Here is a 27,262-nt window from a genome sequence, read left to right as displayed (position 1 = left end):
TGATTTAAATGGTAAGGGGCACTATTCTTTAATCTCGCCTCTTCATTTCAGTGTTCCTTGAAACACACTTTGGCAAATGTGTGAGATAATGATGTGAGGTTGCCTAGCAGCAAGCTCCGTGATGGGCAGAATTAGGGCTTTTAGTCCTAAGCTGTCCAAATAACTACAACCCTAACGGGTTATAGAAAGTCTTCATGAACATTGTCTCAGCTGTTCATCGTACCACTCATTAAAACATCTTCCAGCTGCCCCTGATTCAGAAAATAATTATGCAGGCTCCTTTTAACTTTGCACTGGCCTGGCTCTTAGGGGTTCTTTAGGATTGATATGGAAGAATTCATCTCATTTGTTTCTTTGGCTTCTATTAAGAAAATTGAAAACCTGCCCCTTTTTTAAGTATCCATTAGCAAAATCACCTTAGAAGGTAGCCATTTTTTTAATGGATTGTGTCACATCTGTGGCTGTTTAAACCGGTTACTGAAAGAATAATGATGCAAATACTCATACTAAACCTTCGGAGCAAGAAGTGGATTTTTGACACAGGCATCTATCTGATTCTTGTATTTCATCATGTCCATTTCAAAGAATTACTGTAATCTGCTGAGAGCCATTAACTAACAATGTGAAGAGCTCCCAGCTAGGAATCCTTGGTGTGTCTGCCCATGGGCTGCACTGCTGTAAATGCTTTGGAGCTGCCCTGGGGAACAGGGACTATGTGTGCTGGTGTCTGTTTAGAAATTTGTCTTGAGGTAAACAAAAATTATAAACAAAATTAACTTTTAAGGTTAATTGAACACTGTCTTAATGTCCATTTTCCTTACATTCCATGTGAGAATCCCTAGACATTAAAAAAAAAAATTTAAGCTAGGCGCAGACACTGGCAATTAAGAAGGGAGTTTTGCTCATACAAGCACATGGAATTTAAAATGCAATCTGTCAGTCATCCCAGCTGACTGAATGTGCTGAAATGTGGCACTCAACACTCTTTGCTGCAGTGTTTCATCTGCCTTGTCAAAGGTGGGATACATGCCATTGTTAGAACATGGCCCTACATTCACACTGAACCCCATTCTCAAAGTCTTTCTTCTGATGGACAGCATTTCTAGTGTCCTATTCCACGTTGCTGCTACAATGCTAATTAGTGTCCAAATCATTCGTGGAAGTGCAACTCAGTCAGCTCCAAGCCCTTGGAAGATTTGGGCATCTTCTGTGTCATTGTAGGCCAGACAGTTGTGCTCTAAAGAGCTTTTCATTGATACATTTGGCTTCTGCTTAAGTAGGTTCCCCCACACTCTGCCTTACCCTGTCCCAGAACTAGCTATGGACCACTAGTATGGAAGAGCTCAGAAGAGTATTTAAAAAAAAATATGTTCATTGGTGTTTTGCCATGGATGTTGGGTCCTCTGGATCTGGAGTTACAGACAGTTGTAAGCTGTCAGGTGGGTGCTGGGACTTTCACTAAAGTCCTTAGTAAGAGCAGACAGTACTCTTAACTGCTAAGCCATCTTTCAAGCCCCCAGAAGGGAAATTTTTTATCCTTAGTTGCTTTCTGAAGCTCCCAGACCTTAAGAGGTGATGCTTTCTATCCTGAGTTGAGATTCAGCAGGGTTTCTTCAGAAGGCAGGAAAACCCAAAACCAAGAAGGCTGTGGAAGAAGGAACATAGACCTTCAATGCCTCCATTAGAGCCAGAGCCAGGCAAAGTCACCATCACACCTGCTTTGAAGTGAAAGTATTTATTCTTGCTCATTTCATTCATCCCCACGTGTCTGTGCTGTAAAACTTTCCAGTTCAGTGTAATGCTCCCCATTATGCTGAGTTTTTATGTCCTGTAGACAGGACAGCCATTGTGTTCTTGTACATTGAATAACTCATGCAAAGCCCTTAGGTTCACAGATACACTGGCATTGGATTCATGGCTTAAAATATAATGCTAACTAATCTTTTCCCTATGTGTCTGTATGCTAGATGATGCCAATTGTCCGAAATCACCAAGAGCACCCAGTTCATTTGTGGTACAAGGAGGAAAAATTAAGCAGAAGTTTGTGGATCTGGGGTAAGCACCTCCTTCTGAGAAAGTAGTTCTCCATAAGGGAAGATTAAAAGATTGATGTTACTTTTCTCTTTCTGACCATGCCGTGTTATTGTAGGGCACCTTTGCGAAGGAATCCCAATAAGGGGAAGAAATGGAAAGAAAAAGAAAAGGAAACCAGTAGGTTTTCTGCAGGTAGCAGGTAAGGGTGGGTAATTAAGGTTATACATTTCTTTCTTTAGGTAACTCTGCCCCTTTTACTGTTAACCAAGGTCAGTGGTCAGTGTTTCTAAACCCAAGTGATCCCCCCAAAAATTGAACTATTAGTTTATGGCTCTCTTTAGTTACAGCTTTGGATACATCCATTAGTGGTTAACTGCCAAATTGCAGTCACATGAACAATTTCATTAAATATTTATCTAAATGCATCTGTGGATTAGACATATTTCAGGTCTGTTATTTTTTATTGGGTTTGTTGGTTGGTGGTTTTTGTTTTGTTCAGTTGGTCTGGCTAGTCACAATATTAATGCCATCCCTCTTTCCACATCCTCATCTAATACATTAATTTTGCACTTGGCACCAGGTTGGAATTATATATGCATGTAAGAATGACCACCATCTCTTGCTGGCCTCTGCTGTTTAGTCGACTTGAAGCATTATTGTCTGTACTTACATTTCAGTAAAGATTTTTATAGAGAACTAAGTTTTGAATAGGATGTTGTCAAGTTTTCCCTGGTCTACTCTGAGGTTATATAATATAATGTAGATTTATGTAGGGAGACAACAAATCATAGAGCTCTGAAGCCCATATGTGTTGGATTGACTCTCAGTTCTCCTAGTTCCTGCTTTTAAATCCTGGGCAAGTTGTTCAGTCATCTCTGCCTCTGCACTTTCTCTTATGAAATGAGTGTGATAATGGTTCTCACAAGGCTAGTGTGAACATTAAATAAGAGTACATATGAAGCATTGTAAATGTTTTCTAAGTATTAAGTTCATAAGTGGTATTCAAAAATAATATTAATGATGACAGCTTGCTGTTATTAACTAATAAGGGCCTAACATTTACCGACGTCATTTAATCCTTTTAATAAGATTGGGAAGACAGCTAGTATTGCCATCCTTTCTTGATGAAGAGTTGCACCTTCATCAAATTTGGTTCATTTTCCCCAAATTATACAGAAGTCAATGAGGACCAAGATGGGGTGTGTGCCTACTATCAAGATGCCTCTTCAACACAGTTTGCCAACCCTGGTTGCCAACACATCTAATAGTGACTACACAGCTTTACAAAATTGGGGGATGATGTTAACTCTTAGTGTTCTCTTGATGTCATAGAGTAGGAAAGAAACACAAGCCCTAAGACTATAAAATCACTTGGGGATCACTTGCCCACTTCATAGGTTGTGCCCTGCTGTTTCATTGTCTTGGGAACGAGGAGAGAGAATTTCAAATTTAATGAGTTTTGCTAGTCTGGTTTTCACTTATGTTCTACAATGGCTAAAAGAGTAGAATGCTCTCCATATTTGGAGGTAATCTCAAGAAAGTTAAATACATGTGAGACTACTAGCAATTTGAGCAATTTAAATCTGTGTGTTTTTAAAGGAAGGAGCAAAAAAATATATTTTGTACCTTCAAACTAAAAATTATTGACCATACTGGGGGGGAGGGAAATAAGCCACTTCCAGAAGAGCAGGAGCTGAGCAAAGCCACAGTGGGCAAACTCCGCCTGGGAGACAACACTGTCCCCCTTTTGATCTTCCAGGAACACAGTCTTGTCCTCTTTACTTCAAGGCTTCACCCAAGAAAAGCTTCAGCACAGATATTCTCAGAAGGGAGAGCGCTTGACTGATGTCGGGGTGGAAATCAAGTTTGCCTAGTTGGTGTTGGTGGGTGCTGACTGTACTAGAGCAGAGAGCACAGTGAGTTGGAGGTGGTGTCACCTGTACTCTGGTTACCACAGTTGGGGCCATTTTGAGCCACACCTGGACTGCTAGCTCAGCTGTCTCTTCTGCTCTGTCTTTGTAAAACATTAGTTCCTGTCCCACCTCATCACTGGACAAATAATTCTACCAACACCACAAAATAGTTTTCAACTAGAATTGTAATTTTAGAATTGTTAGTAACTATAGTAGAATTTTGGTAGGATAGAAAAAGAGCTTATATAATTGAAATAGAAAAACAGGAGAAGAGAGAACTTTCCTGTTTCACGAAAACCAATTTTGAGCTGCAAGAGATACTGGTAACGCTAAGCAGATCAGCTTCCATTCTCCTGTACAGGTTGGTAATGGACCCAGTGCCTCCAAAAGCACCTTCCCTGAAGAACAGAATTACCACCTTGTAGGAGCTTCATGCAGTTGGTCCCATAGGGCCACACAGGCTGGGGTCAGAGAGATCAGAGGCTGCAGGAAGCACCCCAGGGCAATCACAAGGAACAGTGGGGGTTGGACGCTACCCCATGCAGCCTTCTCAGAGAAGGCAGCAGAAGAACCTCAGAGAGAGCTAAGAATCTCATCACTTCAGCGTTGTGTCCTTCCCATGAGGTCCTTAGAGTCTGTTGAGGTCGTCAGTCAGTTCCAACCTGCACCATTAGACTTGAAAGAGTAAGACTTTCGGTAAATTTAGTCTGGGCTGTCACTTTTTCTTACCCACAGAGTTTACTCTGCTGTGTTCCTTGTGAGGACATAATAACTCAGATACATGAGCAGCGGGAGACACACAGAGAAAATAGATGAGGATAACGATCATAATAAATAATCCCAGAGAAGAAACATGATTTAGTGTGCACAGGAAACATTCTGATTTGCACAAACACCATAGGAGAGAGCATGCAGAAGCAGCTTCGCTTAGCAGAGCTTGTTAACCCTTAGAGGTACACACCTGCACTGTAGGAACAGCCGCAGCCCATCCTCAGCTTTAGAGCGGTGAACACTGATGGACAATGAAAAGAAGATGCAGTCCAGGCTTGCCTTACGTGTGTCACCTTGACTTCCAAATGTTAAGTGCGCACGGCATCTAACTTGGTATCCATCTCTCTGTGCTCCATCTACTATGGCTGCCACTGTCAGCTGTGGTTACGGAGCTGGTCTGTGGTGAGAATAGCGGAAAATGCAACCTCCTTCAAAAACTTAGTGGGAAAAAGGAATGATAAACATCTTAGTATTTACAATATTAATTGTATTTTAAAATACTTTTAATTTGGAGTTGTAGATACATCTACTATTAAAATTAGTTTAACTGCATCTCAGCATGTGGTTACTAGAAAATTTTAATAATGTGACCCACATTACGAGTCTATTATAAGGTGCTGTTCTGTGTGGTCACATGAAAAATAATAGATTCTAAAAAAAATAGATTCTAAATCATTATTATGTTGTAATTAATATGTCCAGTCATTTATTTATTATATTCTACTCTTAGTCTCTAAATATTTTGTTTACCTTCAGAAGTATGTGTTTTTGCAATGTAATCTGGTTCAGAAGTAAACTACACAGAGGGGGAAAAAAAGTAAGGTAAAGCAAAAAAGTATAGTTGGTACCTAAACTGCTTCATGTTCAGCAACAACTTTATAGTAAATACCATGTTAGCCGCTCAGTGACAACCAAGGGCATAAGTCAAAGTTCAAAACCTAAGTTCAAAACTCTGCTATGCCATTATTTTAGGCAAGTTATTTAACCTATCTGTGCCTCAGTTTTCTCATCTGATAAAATGGAGTCATAGATAAGTCCTCATGTAACCAGCTACAGACTGTTGGGAAGGCTGAGGGGGGGTTATATTTCAGTACATGTTAAGTACTGAAGGACAAGGACACGTTGCTGTCATCTTCATTTCCAATATTTAAAAGTTTGTTCAGAAGGAAACAGCATTCCCTGTGGGTATTATGCTGGCAGGCTTGTCCATCCGAGGATGACTTTCATCATACCTTGAGAATGGCGTGGAGGCTCAGAGATTGCACTGCAGGCAGCCCTTCACAGACAGTATTTCTCTCAAAATCTCTAGATAAATTATGGCATGCCAGCAAGTTTGTGATTGGATCCTATGCTAGGTGCATGGAGGACGTTTTTGCTCTGCTGCTGGGTAAGGCAGAGGCCTCCTGGACGGCCATCTGGGCTGAGTGGATACATCCCCATTAGCAGAGTGGGGACTGAGGTGAATACATGAGTATATACAGGAAAAGCCCTCATTTGTGCTTGGGCTGGGCCCAGAGAGTGTGCCACTGGGAGGTGCAGAGTCCCCTTTGTAGGGCTTGGTCTGGTTGACAAAATAATTGAAGAAGCCTGGGGGTTATCTCAGTGACAGTCTTATTTGAGTTAGAGAAGAAAGGGAGGCAGGTACTCTAGAGATCTCAGCAGTGGCTGGGAGAAGAAATAAAAGAGGAAGGAATACAGAGATATGCCATGGGAATCTTGGGGGGATGAACCCCATAGCCTTTGTTCCTCATAAGGGTGCACCCTTCGCAAAGGGTAATAGGGACCTCTGCACCCAAGCTGCACTTCATCCTTTCAGAGCAACCAAGGAGGAAGTAGTTCACCATTGCACTATGTGGCTTAACTGTGTCACCAGGTAAGAGCTGCTTTGTGTGTCTAGACCTCAGAGTGGGGCTGAGAGTAAGGAATGAAATCATTGTACTCTTTAGCTTCCTTTGCTGTGGTCCAGAAAGAGATTGATAATTGTATTTTCTATCATCAGCATCCCCTTTAGCTTTGTGGTCAGTTTCAAGCCGCTGCCATTGGTTCATCTTTAACATTGCCGTGGTTTCAAGAAGCTCGTGCTTATTCATCACTTGAACACGTGGCCCCTGCTGTTTTGTTTTTAATCTAGCAATAGAACACCAGTGCTTGAAGATGAATTAGAAGCATCTCAGAGATGTCCCATTATTGTGATTGAAATCTGCCTCCTTTTTAATTCTTTAATGTCCCATCTAGCAGGTTATTACTGACCACTGATCGTGCCATTTATCTCAGAGGAAGCTGATGTATTGCCGTCATGTGTCCCAGCTGGGCTTGGGAGGAAGTGGTTGCAGAGCATGATTTCACCCTTCCTTCTGCTTGGCCTGCCCTGTTATGAGCACTCACCTTTGGGCAGCCTCTGAGTAACTGCCTGGCTCTCGTAGAGCCAACTGACTTAGCCTCCAATGGCCTTTCCATTGGCTGTACATGTCAGTTCACAATCTGAAACTCAATGAAAAAAAAAACATTCCTAACAAGGAAACACTTTTGAATGAAGTTACAAAAAAAAAAAAAAAAAAAGGTCCTGGGCTCAGTCATTAAAGTGCTTGCCTGGCACGCATGGGATCCTGAGTTTCACCCCAGCCCCTAAAGTGATCCAGTGCCCCATAACCTGGAATCCCAGCACTTGAGAGATGGAGGCAGGGGATCATAAATTCCAGATCATTCCCCATGATACATAGCAAGTCTGAGGCCACCTGGGAGTTCTTGATGTTCTGCTTCAGAACAAAGAGAAACTTCCATTGAAACATCCTCTATTAAATTTGTAACTGTAAGCATCCTTACTTAGTTTGGTTGGCCTTGAATATAAAACCACAAATCTAAAGTGAGATTTAGTGGGCTGGAGAGATGGCTCAATCAGCTATTAAAATACTTGCCAAACGTGCATGAGAACCTGGGCTTAGGTCCCTGACACACACGTAAAAGCTGGGCTTGGCAATGCACATCTAAAACCCCAGAGAGAGACAGGTGAGCTTCTGGAGCCCCCTAGCTACCCAGACTACACAAAGGTGAGCTCCTCATTCCCTCAAGAGACCTCTTCAAAACAGCAAAGGTGAGTGGCAAAGAAAGACATCTGACATCTGATACTTTCAGCCTTTGGCCTCCACACACATACAAGCACATACAAATGAACTTGTACATACATCACTGGAATGAAGGGAGGGAAAATAACGAGGTTTAGATGATTAAAGCAAATTTAAATTTTCAGGGGTGTGTCTCAGGTACAGAGTGCGTTATTAGCATGCCTAAGGCTCTGGGTTTAAACCCAATCACCAAGATTAATGAAAATAGAAATTTGAATAAAAGGCACATTTTGCTTAGATTGGGGATAGCACACTTTTATTGAATACCTAAGCAGTAGATTTGTTGTCCTGAAATTAACATCTGTTTTGAGAGCATGGATCCACGTGATCCTTTTGCAGTTTCAGCTTAAAGCCTACAGAGGAAAGGGAATAGTTTGATCTTCTCCTGGGAGTTAGGACTGAGCTGTCTACTGTGACTCTAAGATGGACTCTTGGCTGCTGATCAGAAATTCCGGCCAAAGCTCTGGACTGGGAGCAGATGTCCAGGGTGACTGAGCCTGAACGCCAGATGGACATGTTTCTAATGCCTCTAACCAGGCTCTCTAAGTTCCCTGTGGATGGGTCTGGCCCACAACCTCAGTCTCTTCACTGGTCTCAGATTCTTTCAAAATTACTTCAGCTGACTTAGATAAGTGGGAGGCTGCACACACCCTCCTCTTACAACTATTACAATCTGCATAGTTCTGTGGTTCTTACTGCTCTTTCTGCCTGGCAGTTTGTGAACTGTAATGACGTTTTCATGGTATCTTACTTAGTTCTGAATTAAAACAACAAATATCACTGTAGGGTATTTAACTGAAAAGGTTGCCTTTTAGGGTGCCAGGATAAATGGGTCCCAGAGTATATGTAAGTGAGTTAATTGCACAAGAAACTTATTAGTCATAAACCATTTGACTACCAGGAAAGGTTAATACAGTGACATCGTTGGCTTATGAAAATTAAATTTGATGACAGTTGTTTCTTTTAACGATAAAGCACATAAGGGCTTACTATGGCAGGGACTGGGGATTCTTTGATTTTTTTTTTTTCTTAATGATAAGCCTTTGGCGAATGGGCCACCACAGGTAAAGGAAGCCCAGCACATACCTCCTTTGACTCTCTGGAAGTCATATTCAGATCCACTAAAAATCCATTCTACCTACCCTGATTTAGAGGAGAGAGGACGAAAGGAGGAAAGAAGAAAGAAAAGGAGAAGGAAGGAAGGAAGGCAGTCCAAACACAAGTCCTGCTGCCAACCCTTCCTGCTCCTTCATAGGCTCAAGTTCAATTTATCCCGGACAAAATTGGTGTTTGCTGTAGTAAACATGCCTGTTAGGCAGTTGCATCTATAATTCTAAAGTAATAGAGTATTAGGTGTCTTAATAAATATTCTAGTACTCTAGATCCAAGAAAATGGAAGCGAGTTCTTTTGTTTGAGAATAAAGGTTTGCACACAGGGGTTGGTTACACAGTCATGGATTTTTTTTTAAGTTACAGATAATAAATAGTGGCGCTAGAAGGCAGACACAGCAGGGCATGGCCATACTCATGAATAGCTAGAAAAATGAAACTCCAGAGTCCACCAGTTTGCAGCCATGGGACAATGGTGTTACCCTGGAAGTGGGCTCTCATTGCTTCCTGCCAGCTCTTTCCCCAACTCTCCATTATCATTGTATATAAGACTGCAGAAAGAGAGCCTCTGACAGAGGCTGGGGTTCCATGACCTTGTTCCCTGCTGTAAGAACAGCATGGCCTGGAGCCCATTCTCAATGTTGCATTACCTGTTCATACTCACTATTAGTCGTTAATATTTTCCTGGGATCCTCAGATTTTTGTCAACTGTTGTTTGCCCTCCATTTGCCCTGAAGTCTTTTTCATTCTGACTCGCTGCCCTGTAGTCTCCTCACAGTCGTGGTGGTCTAGAACCATTGTTACTAAGACAGTTGATTTGGGAGGAAGATGAGGTTACTCGCTTATGAGTTGCTTAGTTGCATCACTCCCTTGTAAACTCCCAGACAGTGGCAATCAAGTTAAGTACCACCAAACTCAGGTCCCTTGACTCAGCATTGTGCAGGCAGAAGGGAGTACGGCCTTCAGGACCATCTATTCCTTAGACATGCCTGGTCTCTAGGGTGTGGGAGTGTAGAGATGTGTCTGTGTTTCTCAACAGACCATTATGAGCATTTTTACCTGAGTGTAGGGACTTAGTTAAAGACAAGCCCTAGAAGTTAAGTGGTTAGATGATGAGAGCCCCAAAGAGCTTGTCTCCAGACAGCACAAGGTCACATTTTAGTAGGGGAGGGGACCAAACTGAATGATGAAACTCGAGAGTCAATCCCTGCACTAAAACTGGAGTCTCTAATCTTATCTCCCTCCTTGAAGTATTTATTAGTATTTCTTTACATTCTGGCTTGGATTGTTTGCCTTATGGAGATTAGATTTTTCCCCCTCTCCCAGAGGGGTGACAGGACAGCTGTCCGTTTGCTTTATTGCCATCTAGACTGATGTTTCCAGAACCCTTCACCTCAGTGTAGACTGAGGGGATGATAACTTCAGGGACTCAAAGTGCCAGAACCTGTGGGAGGAAAGTGAAGTGTATAGATCCAGGAAGTGATTTTTCACACAGCTTCACTGCTGTGCTCTGTTCTGTGGTGATTTGCATTGTATTTACAGTCAGGATAATCATAATAATAGAAGATGGAGCTATTTATGACCTGCCAGAATGAGAGGAGGAGAAGAGGAGAGGAGAGGAGGAAATAGAGGAGCAGAAATATTGAGTTGGGGGAAGAATAGAGGAGAGCAAGATGAGAGATACCATTTAGAGGGAGCCATTATAGGTCCAAGGAGAGATCTGGCACTAGGGAGATTTCCAGAGATCTACAAGGATGACATGAACTGACAATCTAGGCAATGGTGGAGAGGATAACCTAACTGCCCTTCCAATCAAAAGATTGATGACTACTTTTTATGCAATCCTAGAGCCCTCATCCAGTGGCTGGTGGAAGCAGAGGCAAACATCCACAGATATACACTAATCTGAACTCTGGAACTTAGTTGCAGAGAGGGAGGAATGAAGATCAAAGGGGTGGTACCAGGCTGGTGAAACCCACAGAAACAGCTGGCCTGAACAAGGGGAAGCATATGGACCCCAGACTGCTGTCTGGGAGGCCAGCACAGGACTGATCCAGAACCCTGAACATGGATGTCAATGAGGAGGCCTCTGCACTCTAGGGACCCCTGGTAGTGGATTAGTATTTTTCCCTGGTGTAAGAAGGGACTTTGAGAGCCCATCCCACCTGAAGGGATGCACTCTTGGCCTGGACATATGGGGAATGGCCTAGGCCCGGCCCAGGATGATGTTGTGGACTTTGGGGAGCCCCCGTTGAGGGCCCTACCCTGCCTGGGGAGTGGAGAGTGGATGTGGTGGGGGGTAGGTCGGGGGTGGAGGGGAGGGAGGGGAGGGAGGGAGAGGGAGAAAGGATTGATATGTGGATCAAGCTTGTTCCTAATTTGAACTAATTAAAAAAAAATCCAAAAAAAAAAAAAAAAAAGTCAGCTCAGAGCAGTGTTAAAATACGGATTCCAGGTCAACTTCCCTTCTCTCCTCCTATTTCTGAGTTGTGAATGTAACATCTGTACCAGCTTTATTTGGTCCATGGGCAAAGAATAATTGCCCCATCCGGAGCACACAGCCCCTGCAAGTGTGCTTTGGCTCAATTATTGCACTCATCTGTCTTGTGATAATGAGTAGCTATATTAAGAGTACAAAATTTCCCATTTTGTTAAAGCGTTAAAATGAAATTCAAGGTAGACCAATCTCCCCTTGATTGCTGTTATCATTGAAGATACCCCACTACCCCAACACACTTTTTAAAGACACTGTAACATGATTACATCTTCTGGATTCTTGGATGTGACCATGAATTTTATTTGCCCATCCTGCTATTTCAGTTTCACAAAGGTTTCTGTCCTCATTAGCTGTTCTGACAACCTTTTGCATCTGTATATCGCCTACAGTCTCCAGGATACTTGCATGAGGATTGCTGCATATGGTTCTTGTATTGTGTTTGGAAACAAGCCAGAAGATTTAAGACTTGGTTCTGTTTCTATCAATTTGAATTATAATCCAGAGTGTGCTTAGAATAAGGTGTAAGGAGACCAGGATTCAACATAAATGAGGGTTAGAAAGTATCTGAGTCTATGGTACCCAGGCATTTTCAACTGAAGGGGTCTCGAGCTGTTGTCATAATATCAACAGCTATGAAGAACTGGCTGCCATCCAGTTCATTTGTCCAATGATACTAACATTCACTGCTTCCAAATGGACACAAGCATTTTCTTCTTCCGCTCCTGAACAAGTATTTCCACTTGACCAGTAGACAAATACAAATATGAAAGTACCTACATTAAGTTTAAAAAAAAAAAAGAAAAACTGTTTTTCTCAACTGCCCTTGACTCTTTAAATATTTCTAGACTTTTACATTTATACTTTAATGCCTTTCGTGTCTCTTAATAAGTGTTAATCTGTTTAATTCATAGCAGTCACACATAAGATAATCAGCATATTCACTTTGTACAGATTGGGACGGGGTTGGGGTGGGGGACAGAGAAGGCCTGAGGCTACACACTCAGAAGGTGGCAGGCCCTCGGCTTTGAAGTGGCCCATGAAGAGGTCAGGCCCTATACTCCTCCTGTGAAATGACACTTGAGCTTATGATGAGAAACCAGGAAGCTGCATGTTCTGCTTCACATACCACATGCTCTGAAATTTCCCAACCACTCAGTCTTTGAGCCGTGGATGATGGGAGCATAAATCCAGAGGGAGGGAAAAGAATGCTGGCTGTGAGCTGGTGCCACTTGTTTGAAGGCTGTCCTAAGAGCATTATCTCAAAGGCTGGGCCACTCTGATTTTAATTCATCCATGCATACTTACAAAGGCACATTTTGTACAATTTTGCCATGGAAATAGCAGTTCAAAACAATGTATTATCGTAGATTCCATTTAAATGTAAAAAAGGTAACTATTAAAGTTAATGCTATAGCCTAAGGTGTTCCATTTTTACTATCCTAAATAGAACAGTTTCTCAGAATTTTACCTATGCAAGTGTCTCTTTGGAATTGGGTTCAGTATGTCTTTTGCCATTTCTTTGTCTAACATGCCCATTCTTTCCACACCACAGGATCTTCAGAAGCAAATTGGAGAACTGGAAAGCCAAGCCTTCCCCTGCGGCTCAGGCCTCCAATCGATCTCCTTGCATGCCATTCTCATGGTTTAACGAGAGCCGCAGAGGATCCTATTCCTTCAGGAACCTACCTTCAGTTCCAAGTCCCCTTCAGCCTTCTCCTGAGACACTAATTTCAGATAAAACAGGGTCCAAGGTAGACAACAGTGGTCTAAAAGAAACTGACAAGAAAGCCTCCAATCCTATCTCCTCTTCGATTTTGGGAAGGCCTTCTCACCTGTGTGTACACCCTGGATCTCAGGAGCCAATGCGCTAACGCTGCCATAGGCATGCATGGTGTTGCCTTTTGGGGAAAAATGCCTCACCTAACCAGCACCCTCTTTAATACTGGTCCCTTCTAGCGTGTGCATTTCTCTTCAATTTGCCTGTCATTCCACTTACTGCTATTTAATCTCGGTTTGACAGCTAAGCCATGCTGGGAAGGAGGCATTTGGATGATAAAACAGAGTTGCAGAAGTATACTAAGTATTCTTTAAATTGCCTTATGAAATCCTTTCACTGTGCTCGTCAACATTTACTGAAAAACAGGTCAATTTGGGACTGACTGTGTTCTGTACATTTAAGTGAAGCAAACAAACAGAACAACAACAATAACAAAAAAAAAAAAAAACCCACTGGCACATAGCACCTTCCTTACCTTTTGTATCAAGTCTACTTTTTGTAGAGTGTGCAGAGCACCGGTTCTAATTCCGCCTCCAAGTTCTTTACCGTTAGCAGAATTGGAAGCAATGTCCATGGGTGTGGTGCATTTCAAAATGCTTCGTGGTTATTTCCAGCATGACACTGCAAACCTTATCTAACATTTTACTGAAGCACATATGGTGGCTATCCTTGGAGTTATTTGATCTCCTTTTTCTTGGTGTTCACTCTTCTTTCCTTAACAGAAATGTGTGATTAATATTACTGAATGTACTTCCTTCCTTGAGGTCAGCAGCTCAAAGCAGCAGGCTGAAGGCCTGGAGGATTGCATCTCCAGTGATACCAAGGGTGACATTTTGTGTGTAGTACCTTGGGGCTTAAATATTCTACCAGCCTCACCCCTTTTTGGAAGATTATCACATCTTTGAGTTGGTTTGGTACTAAACTCTCTGAACTCTAGCATGGTGTTTATTCTCAGTGGTCAACTTAACCCAACACAAAGGAACCTGTTGGAGATCACAGCCCGTTCCTAGAGAAGTGCTGTATGAAACAGATGGCGTTGGGCAGTTGCTTAGCATTCATGGGAATCCAGCCTTTCAACAGTAGCAAAGAAGTTCTAGTCAGAATCAACCCTTTGGGCCTTTTAGTCTTGTTCTGGGACTTAGGTTTCACTTGAGTGGTTCTTGCATTATCTCACACTAAAGAGGGGTTCAGTATGCAATGTTTTTACAAGTGAGGCTCTGTGGCCACTGTCAAGTTGCTTTAACATCTGCTGAGCATGTTAAAGGAGTTCTGGGGAACCCATCCCTCCCCACACATGTCCCTCCCTAACCCCTGGAGGTTAGCAGACTCGTGGGTCTATGCCACACCAGTCTGTTTGGCTTATATTCCAACATGTAACTAGTGTTGTGTTGTCAGACCATGCCCTCCTCCAGAACTCATCACTCTGAAGGGCACATCCAGGAGGGGACCTGTCACTTCTCACAGTATTTATCACAGCCAGCCACACGCCATCTTTCCCAGGGGCACTGAGCTACCTTCCTGAGAGGAGCTGCCATCTGTTCCTCAGAACTCAGCCTCTCACAGCATCTTGTGCTCCTCCTTCCACTGTTGCTCATCACAATTAGGGTCAAAGCAGATGGGCTTTATTAATATCACTCCTCTGAGCAGTTACAGAGGATAATGAATTATGTACCCTTGGAGAGAAACTGAAAAATGCATCAGATGGGGAAAATGCCAAGGGTTTCCAGTCAGTCTCAGAAGGTGCACCATCCTGTACCACCGCCCAGTTGAAGGCCGTCATCACCAAACCAAAGTCAAGTCTCTTCGAAAGAAAACTGATTGAAATGAAGCAGTGGAGGATTTGGAAACACACCTGCCTCTAGTTCAGTCTGTGTGTTCCTGTAACATGACTTATTTGTTTTTTTTGCAGAATTTCACCTTCAATGATGACTTCAGTCCAAGTAGTACCAGCTCTGCAGACCTGAGTGGCTTAGGAGCAGAACCCAAAACCCCAGGGCTCTCCCAGTCCTTGGCACTCTCCTCAGATGAGGTATTTGAGTGGCACAATGGCAGAAATAAGTTTTTATGTCACACATTTCCTCCATATCTCACTATGGGAAGATATTGGAGGGTAGAGTTAGCACAGAAGTAATTAGCACTGAGGTTTTATGTTTAACACAAGGTCTTCTTCATGATTCCACCTCCTCTTCTTCAACATTAAAGAAAAGTATAGTTTCTGAGCCCCTTGAAGCTTCCCAGATATCCCTTTATACATATAAACATGCATGGTAAGGAAGCTAGGCACTGGAGAACAAGACTAGATCACTTGAAAGCTATTAATTATCCATTCTCTCTTTATCCAGAGTCACCCCTTCTCCCAGGCTCCTGACAGTCTTCTGACTGTGATATACCCCAAGTTGAACCATTGCAACCAGTAGGCACAGTTCTGGGAAGAAAATAGTGTAGGAACCATTTATCCAGATGCTGCTAGAGTGAGGTTTAGCATTGCTAAGAATTATCAGGAAGTATTCGTGCAGGAGAGAAGCAGGGTATGTTGGGATTGACGAGTTCTAAAAACTGGTGGGAGTGGGGGGCAAGAAACAATGTAACTAAAATATGATTGCCCTTACATATAAAATAATGGTCTTATATCTTTCTAATATGAGTTTTGTTCAACAAAACTCTGTATTTTTCCTTTTAAACTTTTCTGGTCATGTTTTTCTAGCTGGGCTTGATTTTGATGTAATAGAGTGTGCTGTGGATGTTGTGTGTCCCATTTCTGTAACACTCTTCTTCTTGGTTCTTTTGTTGCTACTCACCCAGAGCCTGGATATGATAGATGATGAGGTGAGCTATCTATGGGTTGTGTGTGATGCCTCGTCTGATTTGAATCTGCTTTTTGCTCCTTACATGACTTAGGAATCCAACACTACAAGAATACTTTCTCTGGCCAGGCGGTGGTGGCATACGCCTTTAATCCCAGCACTTGGAAGTCAGAGGCAGGTGGATCTCTGTGAGTTCAAGGCCAGCCTGGTCTGCAGAGCTAGTGCCAGAACAGGCTCCAAAGCTACACAGAGAAACCCAGTCTCAAATAAAATAAAATAAAAATAAAAGTAAAAAACACTTTCTCTGTAGGAGAGGGAAAAGATTACACTTGTTTACATTTTCCTTAAGAGGTGTTGCTAGATCAAGAGGCTCTGAGTCCTCCTCCAGAGTTCCTCATTTATCTCCCACAGCCATTATCTGACATGGTCCATTCTTTCCCACATCCTCTGCCTTCCCCTCAGCCAACACCCTCCTCTCTTCTCTGTTCAATTAGCTCACCAGGGTAACTCCTGCCTTTCCTCTGAGCCCTATCATGGCTTCATCTTCCCTCAGCTCAGTGCTTCTAGGAGCTCTCCTGCCTCCATGTACAAATAAAGGGGAGGCCTACTGTGGCTAGAGCCTGAAATTTGCAATGAGCCTCTTGGTAAGCTCTACCAACTTACCAGTGTATTGTCTAAGAGGGATCATGTAAACTTTCTGACCCTCAGTTTCTCTTAAAAGTCTTAAAAGTAACTGTGGATGTCCATGCCCCACTTTCCTCCCAGGGTTGCTTCCTGCTCAGATGAAATAATGGCTGTGAAATTTCCCTAAGAAGGCTTGAGCGCTTTAAGACCTTTTTCCATAAAGTGAAGGAGACAGTATTTTGAATGTGTTTTTAATGCAACTTTAGTGTCTTCGAATCTAAAGTGATATATTGAATATAGACACCTATGAAATATTTATTTTCTACCTCTGATAAAATCTCCATAGTAATGTATTATAAAATCATCAGTGTCAGTGTGTGTTTTCTCAATTTTCAACTTCCTTCCTTTGTAATGGTACTTTATTTGTGGGTTATTTTTAATTTTCCTTCTTACCAGAATCACTAGGTAATCGACATGTTTGTTCTTAGCATAAGTAGAACTATTATCATTTTATGATTTACAAGTAAATATGGCTCTTGTAGCTTGAGAAATTCCCTTGGTAGCATAATATGAGCCACGGTGTTTAAGTCATTTAACAACACTGCATACATTCCTATCTCAGATCCTTGATGACGGACAGTCTCCCAAACACAGCCAGAGTCTAAATCGGGCCGTACATGAATGGAGTGTGCAGCAGGTCTCTCACTGGTTGATGAGCCTAAATCTGGACCAGTATGTGTCTGAATTCAGTGCCCAGAGCATCACTGGGGAGCAGCTCCTGCAGCTGGATGGAAATAAACTGAAGGTAAAGAATTATATGTCTGTGTTAGGTTACCAGTTACATGTCTTACTTGTATCATCTGACATGTATTCATCAGCTGAGAGTGTTCTGCATAATCCATGGGGTAATTTTTGTCAATTCCCAGCAGAAAAGATCCTGAGTTATTTCTCAGTGGGAATTGAAGCTTCAGGAAGTTCATCAGGGGTTCTGACTCAGGATAGACTGCTGATCAAGAGAGTTGGGGACGCTTTCCTTTCCTTCCCCTGGCAACACGTGACCTCTATATTAACACCACTCACTTCCCACTGCACTGTTAAATTTTAATAATGGCCAATGTGAATCGTTCTTTCTCAGTTTCGCCTTCATGCTCCCTCTCCTACCCACTACTTGAAAACTGAAATGACATTGCCAACTTTCTCGCCCAGGTATAAGCAAGCCATCCCTCCCTGCCACCTCCATTGCACTGTCATTTCCACTCATCCAGCCCATCTCTCTTAGAGACTGAGGTGGCGCCCAAACCTATGGAGAAAGGGCAAGAGGAGGGTGAAGCCAGGCCTACCTCTCCCTCACCAGTCTCACCAATGCTTCAGGCCCCTGCGAGGCTGATGGATAGATGAGTGTCTCTTGACAGTCTTTGAAAAGGTTAGAGATCAATCAATAGCTTGTGAATATGAAGGCCCCATCGACAAGGCTGTCCCTGTTGGGGAGACGGATGCACCCTGCTGTTGATGCTGAAGGTCATGGAACATTTAAAGTACACAACCAGCTCCCCTAATTCTGAATTCTAAACTCATCCAGCAGCCTCATCATTATAATCTGAGCTTCCTTTATAGGTCTGCCTTTGGGGAGACAATGGCTAGAGAGATGCTGACATGGGTACCCTTGCCCCAAAGACATTTTTGGATCTCATTGTAAATAACTACATTGGCAAAAGAGAGGCCATTTCACTTCTTCCTGCCCTTCTTGGAGCCTTCTGTGACAGCAGGTGCTCTCTGCTACCCTTTGAAGATATTGATGAGTTTAGCAATACTGTAGCGGAAGGTTGAAGAAGCAGGGTCATACCCTTTTTATTTATTCGCTCATTAGTCACCAATTTGGAAAGCATTTTCTTAATGACTTCTGGAGTGCATTCTTCAAAGAGCAAAGCACAGATCCTCCATGCATACAGAATTTAGCAAGTGTAGTCTGCCTTTCCTCAGCTCTGACCTCCTCCATCTATGTTTAACTAAGGTCATGAGATTAAACATAGTGTGATGTTTTCCTCCTCATAAGCAAAGAGGTCAGCAGCTTTTCAGATTCAGTTAGTACATGTGTTTCATTTGTAGGCTCTTGGAATGACATCATCCCAGGACCGGGCACTGGTTAAAAAAAAACTAAAGGAAATGAAGATGTCTCTAGAGAAGGCTCGGAAGGCCCAAGAGAAAATGGAAAAACAAAGAGAAAAACTGAGGAGACGGGAACAAGAGCAAATGCAGAGGAAGTCCAAAAAATCAGAGAAGATGACTTCCACAAAAGAAAGCAACAGTGAGCAGTAATCCCTAGCCTCCTCCAATAAGTGGGGAAGCTTGAGGAAAGTCCTGTCCCTTCCTGCCCCTCCCCCCCTCTCCTGCAGAGGATGAAGAAGAAACTGAAGGGGATAATGCCACTGTAGGCGGTTTAAAGAACTGTGTGTTGGATGCACTCTTAATTTTAACCTCCTAAAATAACCCCAAGCCACCTTTGGTTTATTAACAAACCAGAAATATCATTTTTATCTTCTACTTACCGACATCCAGTGCTGTGTTGAGTGTATGGTGCCACTTGGAAAACCAGCCTGACCCAGCCAATGAGAGCAGGACTCACTCTGTGTTGTGGGTAGAATACCTAGAATTTTCACAGAGAGCCCCTGAAACTGAGGTGGTAATTGTGGCTGTTCATGTGCAGAGGATACCTGCCTTGTCATGAGGGAGCTGCACCATCTCCTGGGTTGCAGATTCTAGTACAGTGTGTAGAAAAGGCTCCCCTCAATTCTGACTGTACAGCAAGTCAGTCCTGTTATGGGAATGTGGGTGCCCAGCCCATAATTACCAGATGAGGGAAAGAACAAGCACATTGCTCCATTTACTGGGAATCAGAAAGAGAGGAAAAATAGTAGCTATTTGTTAACTCTAAAGAACACAGATTTGGATGTACTAAGGGGCTGGGGGGCTGGGGCGGGGCAACATATTCCTCCATGTATTGCTGAACAAAGAAGAGCAAGTCAGAGCGTAGTGCAACCATGGGTGTTGAGATCTGCTGTCTGGTTTGCCAGCGAGTGGAGCCCAGGGTTTCAACAGCACTGACAAACACAATACAGCCCCTCCCTCCCAACGAATCCGACAGGAAATTGATTTTAAGGAAACAAAGTTTTCAGGTTTCCTCTCCTGGGACACGTGCTGGCTGGTCTTCAGCCTTCCTGTGACACAATCAGGAACTTGTCACATGTTTTCTACTCAGAATTTCCCAAGTGGGCCCTGTTAGTGTTTTAACAAATGTACTCTTAAGAACTTAAAACTAGAAATACTGGTTGGAGATTGAGATTTGAGTATAACAGTCAACCAGAGAACTTTTTTTTTTTTTTTTGATCACACACAATTCTTTCCTGTGAAGAACAGCTGTCAGGTACATTTTAGAGACATTTTGAAAGCAATTCTCTTCCGTATTATAGAGATTTCCAGGTGTATTTAAGACATGGGGTGGACTTTATCAGTGTAAGATCTTACGCTTAAGGCCAGTATTAAGGATTCCAGTATTTCACCTACCTGAGCTGACTGCAGGAAACGGGGGCAGGAGAAGGAGAAAATAAACTCATCTTGAGACATTTCAAATACTGAGGAATTTTACTTGTTTGCTTGCCTTTAGTTTCGCTTCTTTTGCCTATGTATCTAACTTCCATTGCTGCATTGACTCTAAAAATAAACGGATGTCATCTATTTAACATGACAAATTTCAAAGTAGAACTAGAGGCCAGATGAATTCAAAGTAGAACTAGAGGCCAGATGTATTTTACTTCCTTTACTCCACCAGGCCCTTCTGTCCACAGCCCTGTGCATCCCTCCTCTGGACGCACAGGTCCGAAGAGCCTGCAGCAGGCTGCGGAGGTATGACAGGTGTCTGCAAGGATAGGGGTTGGCCACCTCCTCCCCTTGTGACTTTGTGACTTTTCGTTTTTATTGTTAGTTTTGAACTATATGAATCCCGAAATTATCTGAACTAGAAACTTAACCTGGTTCTTATTTCCTGGGCCTGCTTCCTTTTCTGGCCCAGAGCACTTCTGTTAACTTTGTTCCTTCCAGAACAGACACACTTCAGTCTTAAACATGACATGGAAGTAGCTTCATGCACTGCAGTTACCAGACCTGCTTCGTGGTTCTTGCTTGCGTAGAACACTGGGTGACTCTTCATGTCTTCAGATGTCTGATGATGTGCCACCTGTTAATATTTTGGGAAACCAAGAGACACGTTACTGAACTACAGATACCAGAAGACTAGCAAAAAATCAGGCAATAACTAATGCTTGCTATTATAGATTTTAGCCCTTTTTCTTTTCTTGGAGGTGGGGGACAAAACGAACCTGGATTGCACTGGAAGCTTCTTTGTGTTCATTTATAAGAGTGAGAACAGAAGGATGATCATTTTAAGTTGTGTTTACACTTTGATGGTATTTGAAAATGAATGTATATATTGGAAATGTCTATAAGTCTGACTCTGCCTGTAACTTATGATCTCTTAGATTGCATTTCTTAAATACAGTGTTCTTGCAACTTTATTAACACTTCAGTGCTTGGATCAGCGTCTATCTGACAGTTACAAATCAAATTCATTCTCATTTCATCATTTAGCTTATATTTTGGCCATTTTGATTTTTAAGTTAAATTATCACAATCTTAGACCAGAATGAATTATTTTAGCATTTCTACTTAAAACTGGTAAAATTGTAAAAGGCTCTTGATTGTATTGCTCAGCAATGGATAAAACATAAACTGGTTGATCCAGTGTGAAAACAAAGTGACTGACCTCAGACCTTGTGAGCAACCTGTTTTCCTCTTAGTTCCTTTATTGACTGTGGTGCATGGTAATAACTGAGTTTCCAATGTCTTGCACAATTCCTGCTTTAATACTGTAGTTTTCAGGGTTTATACAATTTAACAGAGAATTGTCGCTTTGTGGATGATGATGACTTTGGAAGTTTTAAATTATCAACAAATGAACAGAAATGGAATGTCTGCTTACTAGTAGCTGTATTCCAGGGAAGTCTTCAATAGTACTCCATCAGTCACCACAAGTGCTTTGGGTACAGGTGATGTTTGGGCATGGGGGTACATGGTGAAGCCCTGCCATGGGTGGAGATCACTATAGGAGTAGAATCTGGGTTGGGGTTCCACTAAAGAACTTTGTAATGGATTGCTACTCTAAAGACCATCTCCTTTGAAGTGACTCACACTTCTGCAATCATTTCTCCTTCCTCCTCAGAATCATAGAATGATCTGTAGTCCTTTAGCTGGAGTTGACATGAACTTCTCACTTCCCACCAAATATAGACTTTTAAAGTATCACAGTGGTTTATGATTGCAGTATGATAGGCACTAATGCCAAACCCAGCTTTCCAACAGGCACAAAATGGCCATTCCTGCCTTGTGTTCCTTTCTTTTAGGAAATGAATTGGCAGAAGAGAAGTGGAGATTACTGCCAGTCTCCATGCTAGACAGTATTTATCGTAGGATCCTGAAACACCTCAGGCCTAAGCTGCAAGAATGTCTACAGCTCAGATTTAGCGCCTGAGCCTCTGTGGATTGTGCTAAAGATGGAGAAGTCTCATCTAGGATCTTTGTCCAATAGGATTAACTTGTGCCTGAAAATTGTACAAGAAGTAAACAAATTTCATTTATACAACCATGCTTTTATAGACATGGAAGGGTAGATACATTTGAGTGGGACCATCAACTCTTAACGAGGGTGTTTAAGATGATTCTGGAGGAGGAAGGACAAATGATTCTAAAAGAAAACATCTATACACTGGGTTCGTATTTTCCTTTCATACACTGAGATATTTAAGAATCACCACTGGAATAACTAAAGACTCTTCCCACAGTGCTGGTGATATGGAACATCTCATTTTAGGGGACGGGCATCAGTAGGGGTCATGTCACTGGCTTCCACACTAAGACACTGCCTGAAGGGAAAGATAGTTAGGAAATGATAGAATTAGCTGTCATGTGTTTTCTTATTTACTTTGAGTCAGGGCTCTGCCTGTGTCCAGTTCTAAAGGTGCTCTTGTGGAGATGAGGTCCAAGAGTAAAACATCATTCCTTCTTCCAGAGTTGTCCAAATTGCGATAGGGCAAAGAAGGGACAGACTCAGAAGAAAACAGCATCGCAGGAAATCTGTTTGACTGATTCAGTCCTGCAAGTCAGACTGAAAGTGCTAGCTGATTTTGTTGGCAATTATCTTGAATATTTAAAGTCCAATGAAATTTAGTCATGATCCAAAACATTGGGGGAAAACATAACAAGAGAGAAAACACATTTTAACAACTTGAGGGGTAGCATTGAAGAAGCTGGATTGAGCAGTTAGAGGGAAAAGGAAAAGCCTATGTGATAAACTGGCCCTTGTGAAGTAACAGCAGTTCCATTCATGGGAGGCCTAGGGTCCTCACCTGTCTGTGCAAGGGTGTCTGTGAGGGATTGGAGAGAATGATTGTTAAGTCTGTGAGCATCTAGGCCTGGTTCTGTATCCTCAGAGTAGGGGCAGAAGAAGCTCCATGCTCCCCAGATCTTGACCCTATCCACCCCTAGTCCATTAGGGATCCAGCAATGTGCAAGACATAAGGAATGAGAGAACAAGCCACCAATTCTCAGTTATGTGCATGTCACTTGTGTAGGTGTCAGAACTGTGTGTGACTATATCCCCAACCTTACACACACATATATACCATAAGCACGTGGCGTAAAAATATACTATACATGGACTACAGTGATGTTAGTTAGGACCCTGGGCTGTAATCATAGCCTTATTGCCACTTTTTGTGTTGTGTATACATTGAATGGCTCTTAGATTTTAAGAGATTTTTTTTTAATGTCAGTATCCTACTAAATGCACTTACGCTTCTAAATGTTTATATATTTTGGTAAAATTGATTTATTAGATCTTTGGTATTGTATTTTAGCAAGATCAATTTTCCTCAAATGTTTGATTAATGCTTTGATGTCAAGATTGCACTTTTTAAAATTAGAAATCAGAAGATATTATGCAGCTTTGGGCATTTTCGACTGCACATCGCAGTTTTCTTGACTAAAAATTGCACTGTGTGTTCTTGTGTATCAGCTCTCTTCTCTAAAATGAGATCTTCAGTAGCCATGATGCTTATGTCACTGACTACTGGCTCTCTGGTGGCAGTGCTTCTGTCATGTGACCACTCTTTACTTCATATGCCATCAGCTTGCAATGGCATTTTGGTCGCCACCAAAAATAACACAATGGGTTATGAGCATATGTTGTTGGGAGGAGTGGACATCCATTTCTCCCACTATTTTATACACACACACACACACACACACACACACACACACACACACACACACACACACACACTTCTTGTTAAGGATTTAGGCATCCATTCATGAAAGAGCAATTGGCCAGAAGTACCTTAAATTGCCTTTACAAGAAAAGCAAGAAGTGGTTCTCAAGCTAGATAACACCTCCCAGCAACATCAGGTTCAATCAGTGATTAATAAAATCTCTAAGCATTCATAGATATACACTCAGCATCATTTAAGGTCATAACTACTGCTTTTGTATTTTCTCAATGATGTTTTGATGAAGCCACTTGCTCATCTGTTATGTATCACTGGCTAGCCTGGGCAGCTGAAAACCAGAAGGAAAATAAACTTCTGTTCTACTGTAAGACTGGATTTGTTTCCATATTTCTTTATATATTGCTAAGGGAGAGTGATTTGAAAAATCACTTGAGCCTGGCAAGTCTGGGTAGCGCATCACCTGAAACTTTTAATTTGTACATTTCGCTGTCTGATTATTTGCATGGAAGAGGCAATAGTGCCCCATCTGATCTGTTCTCTGGTGCTTGATCAGTGTCTGCTCTTTCAAATGGCATTCCTTACTCTTTGGTTTTCAGAGGCATTTGAAGCAAACCATACCATAAGTGGCCCATTGTTTTCTGTCCATCTAAAATACCTGTGATTAAACTTAATTTGTTGTGTAAATAAATTCCTTGCCAATGAGTATTATTGTTGTTAGATAATGAATGCAATAAAAGGAAATACAGTGACATGTCAGAGTATATGTTTCTTTTTTCTTCTTCTTCTTCTTTTTCTTCTTCTTCTTCTTCCATTTTCATCTTCAACTAAAACAAGCCCTGCCTGGGCAAACCTGCATTAACTGTCCATCAAGAGCAAAGTGCACAGTTTTCATGGAAATGAATCTAAAAATAAGTTTTAACTCTGGCAAAGCGTAAATTGGCAGCTAGAATTACACTTGAAAGCTCAATTATGGAACTGGGCATAAAGTTAAAGAGCAGGGCCTCCAGCTGAAGCCCCCTTGTCCACCTTTTCCCCTGTCTTCTGTCACTGCCTCACCGTCAAGTTTCCAACACCCATCAGCCAGAGAAAGGTGGATGACACATCCATTAAGCAGTCAGTCTCACACAACAAGAGGCAAGCCGAGAGGAAGCAAGCCCAGCCTAGTGCACTGGGTTATTTTAAGCCATTTTCATTCTAAGAGCTCAAAGACTAAGAGAGCTTGGATAAAACAAATGAAGACTAGCTACTGCATTCTGTCTCAGTCTCCCAGAATAAGGGATGTAAACCTGTTTGCCCCTGTATGTTGCATACAGAATGCATGTTAAAAAATCCCTCATCAAAGTCTGCCCTTCTTTGGCCAATCTTGAATGCATGCCATGGGAAATTGGATATCTTCATATAGCTTCATTTTTAGTTTTATTTTCTCTTCTTTCTTTCTTTTTTTTAAGAATCAGCTTTTATCAGTAGAAAGAATGAGGATGTGGTCATTTTACTGAAGGTGCAATGAAAGCTAGCTAGTCAAAACGTTTTTTTTAAAGAAGTGTATTGGTTCACTTTCTTAATTACCACATTCATTGAAAATAAGTTTAATTTGTTATTATTTTGGATTCCTTGAGATGAGATCTTACTTCATAGCCTAATTTGGCCTGGGATTCATGATCTCATGGCCTCAGCCTCCTAAGTCTAGAGTTACAGGCATACATCAGGATGCTTGGTTCCAAAACCTGTTTTTGTTTTGTATTTCCAATCTGCAGTCTTAAATGATAGTTTTCAGTTTCTCATCACTCCCCCAACAAATAAACCAACACCACCCTCAAAAAAGCTAAAATACCAGATAATTGCCATGACTATTACCTTAGAAATTTTTAATCTCTAAAGTGGCTGCCTTAATGTCCCACAGAAATAATCCATCATTACCATCTGTCTTCAAAAGAGAAAAATAGCAATATATCATGATCTCTTGTTTCATAACCAGCATAAGAAAAGTAGTATTTTTTTTCTTAGTTAAATCTCAGAAACAGCCAAAGGTTGTTGGTCTTTCTGTTTTTTAAATGTTTATCATCCTTTATTTCCCTTCTGTCTCCACTGTAAGTTAAAGGAATTAAAGACAACAAAACAAAAAACAAGAAAACAAAACCCATTCCTGGCACCAGCTAAACCTGAGGGCACTCAGCACCCTGCATGGAATTGGTTACAGACCACTCCCCAATTGAGTCATGACAAAAGCAGCAAATTCCTCCCTTCTCCAGGACAGTATAAACAGAATATATAATGTGTCAAGACAAGAGAAATCATATTTCGGTGTGAGAACCTTTCCTAAGAAAGGTTCTTGAAAGTCTCCTACATGTCATCACTGGGAAAATTGAAAAGTCCAGTGAAAAAGGAGAGAGTAACTGCAGTTCCTATTTCCAGGGGAAGTCACAGAGAGAAGGGGAAAACCAGGAGCCTGGCTCCATCCATTGGCTCCATGAGGTGCTGACAGTTGTCTTCATGATGACACCTTCATGACACCTACCCTAAGTGATCTAAGAGTCCCTGGAGCTGACCGTACTCTCTGGTTTTCTTAAAGGAGAACAGTGAAACAGAAATAAACTCACATGCTTTCAGGGATTGTGTATGTTACAGGGAAAGTATGTTTAGAGTTACATACAAGATATCACTGATTTTTCCCAATGCTATGTCAGACAGCATGGTATAACTAAAAGGAAGAAAAAACTGATTTTGGCTTGTTTTGGAGGGCTCAGTCCACATCTGACTCCACTGTTTCTTTGCCTGAAATAAGACAGCAACTCAGCCCCAGAATCTGCTGGGATCTCACCTCACAGCCAACAGAAAGCAGAAGGGAGCAGAGAGCTGGCCAGGTGTAATCTGTAAACACATTCATCCCAGTGACATAGTCCATCAGTGGGGTCCTTTCTCCTAAAGTTCCCAACACCTCCAAAAATACCACCCCTAGCTGAGGACCAAACATATAGCATACAAACCTGTAGGAACAGTTCATACTCAAAGCCTAACACAAATTTTGTAGACTTGACAAATTTAACCATTTTGGTGAAAGAGAGTTTTTATTGGTAAATGAAGTCTTCAAGTAGTCCAAGACTAAAGAAATCCTTGCTATTCACGTCTGTCGCCAGTGAACACTCTCATACCCTCTTATATCTAAGTTTAATGTCAACATTTGTGGGTCAACAGAGATCACGGTGATAGTCGCCTTCAACATGGAAAAGGGTTGAAATAATGGGCTCATTTTCCATGACATGGGTACATCCAGCTTG

General features: G+C 41.9%; 1 protein-coding gene across 1 annotated transcript in view; it reads left to right on the top strand.

The window, feature by feature from the left end:
* The window catches only part of Ppp1r9a (protein phosphatase 1 regulatory subunit 9A), a 262,450-nt gene extending 240,217 nt beyond the window's left edge, over positions 1-22,233 (top strand). Inside the window, exons 14-20 of the mRNA XM_035451403.1 lie at positions 1,968-2,055; positions 2,150-2,233; positions 13,000-13,285; positions 15,134-15,253; positions 17,275-17,457; positions 18,759-18,957; positions 22,106-22,233. Of these exons, the coding sequence (XP_035307294.1) occupies positions 1,968-2,055; positions 2,150-2,233; positions 13,000-13,285; positions 15,134-15,253; positions 17,275-17,457; positions 18,759-18,957; positions 22,106-22,233 (1,088 nt within the window). The remainder of the gene's footprint in view (positions 1-1,967; positions 2,056-2,149; positions 2,234-12,999; positions 13,286-15,133; positions 15,254-17,274; positions 17,458-18,758; positions 18,958-22,105) is intronic.
* Positions 22,234-27,262: the final 5,029 nt, after the last annotated feature.

The sequence above is a fragment of the Cricetulus griseus genome (genome assembly GCF_003668045.3).
Source record: "Cricetulus griseus strain 17A/GY chromosome 1 unlocalized genomic scaffold, alternate assembly CriGri-PICRH-1.0 chr1_0, whole genome shotgun sequence".
NCBI classification, from domain to species: Eukaryota; Metazoa; Chordata; class Mammalia; order Rodentia; family Cricetidae; genus Cricetulus; species Cricetulus griseus.
This window is presented reverse-complemented; position numbering and strand designations above follow the sequence as displayed.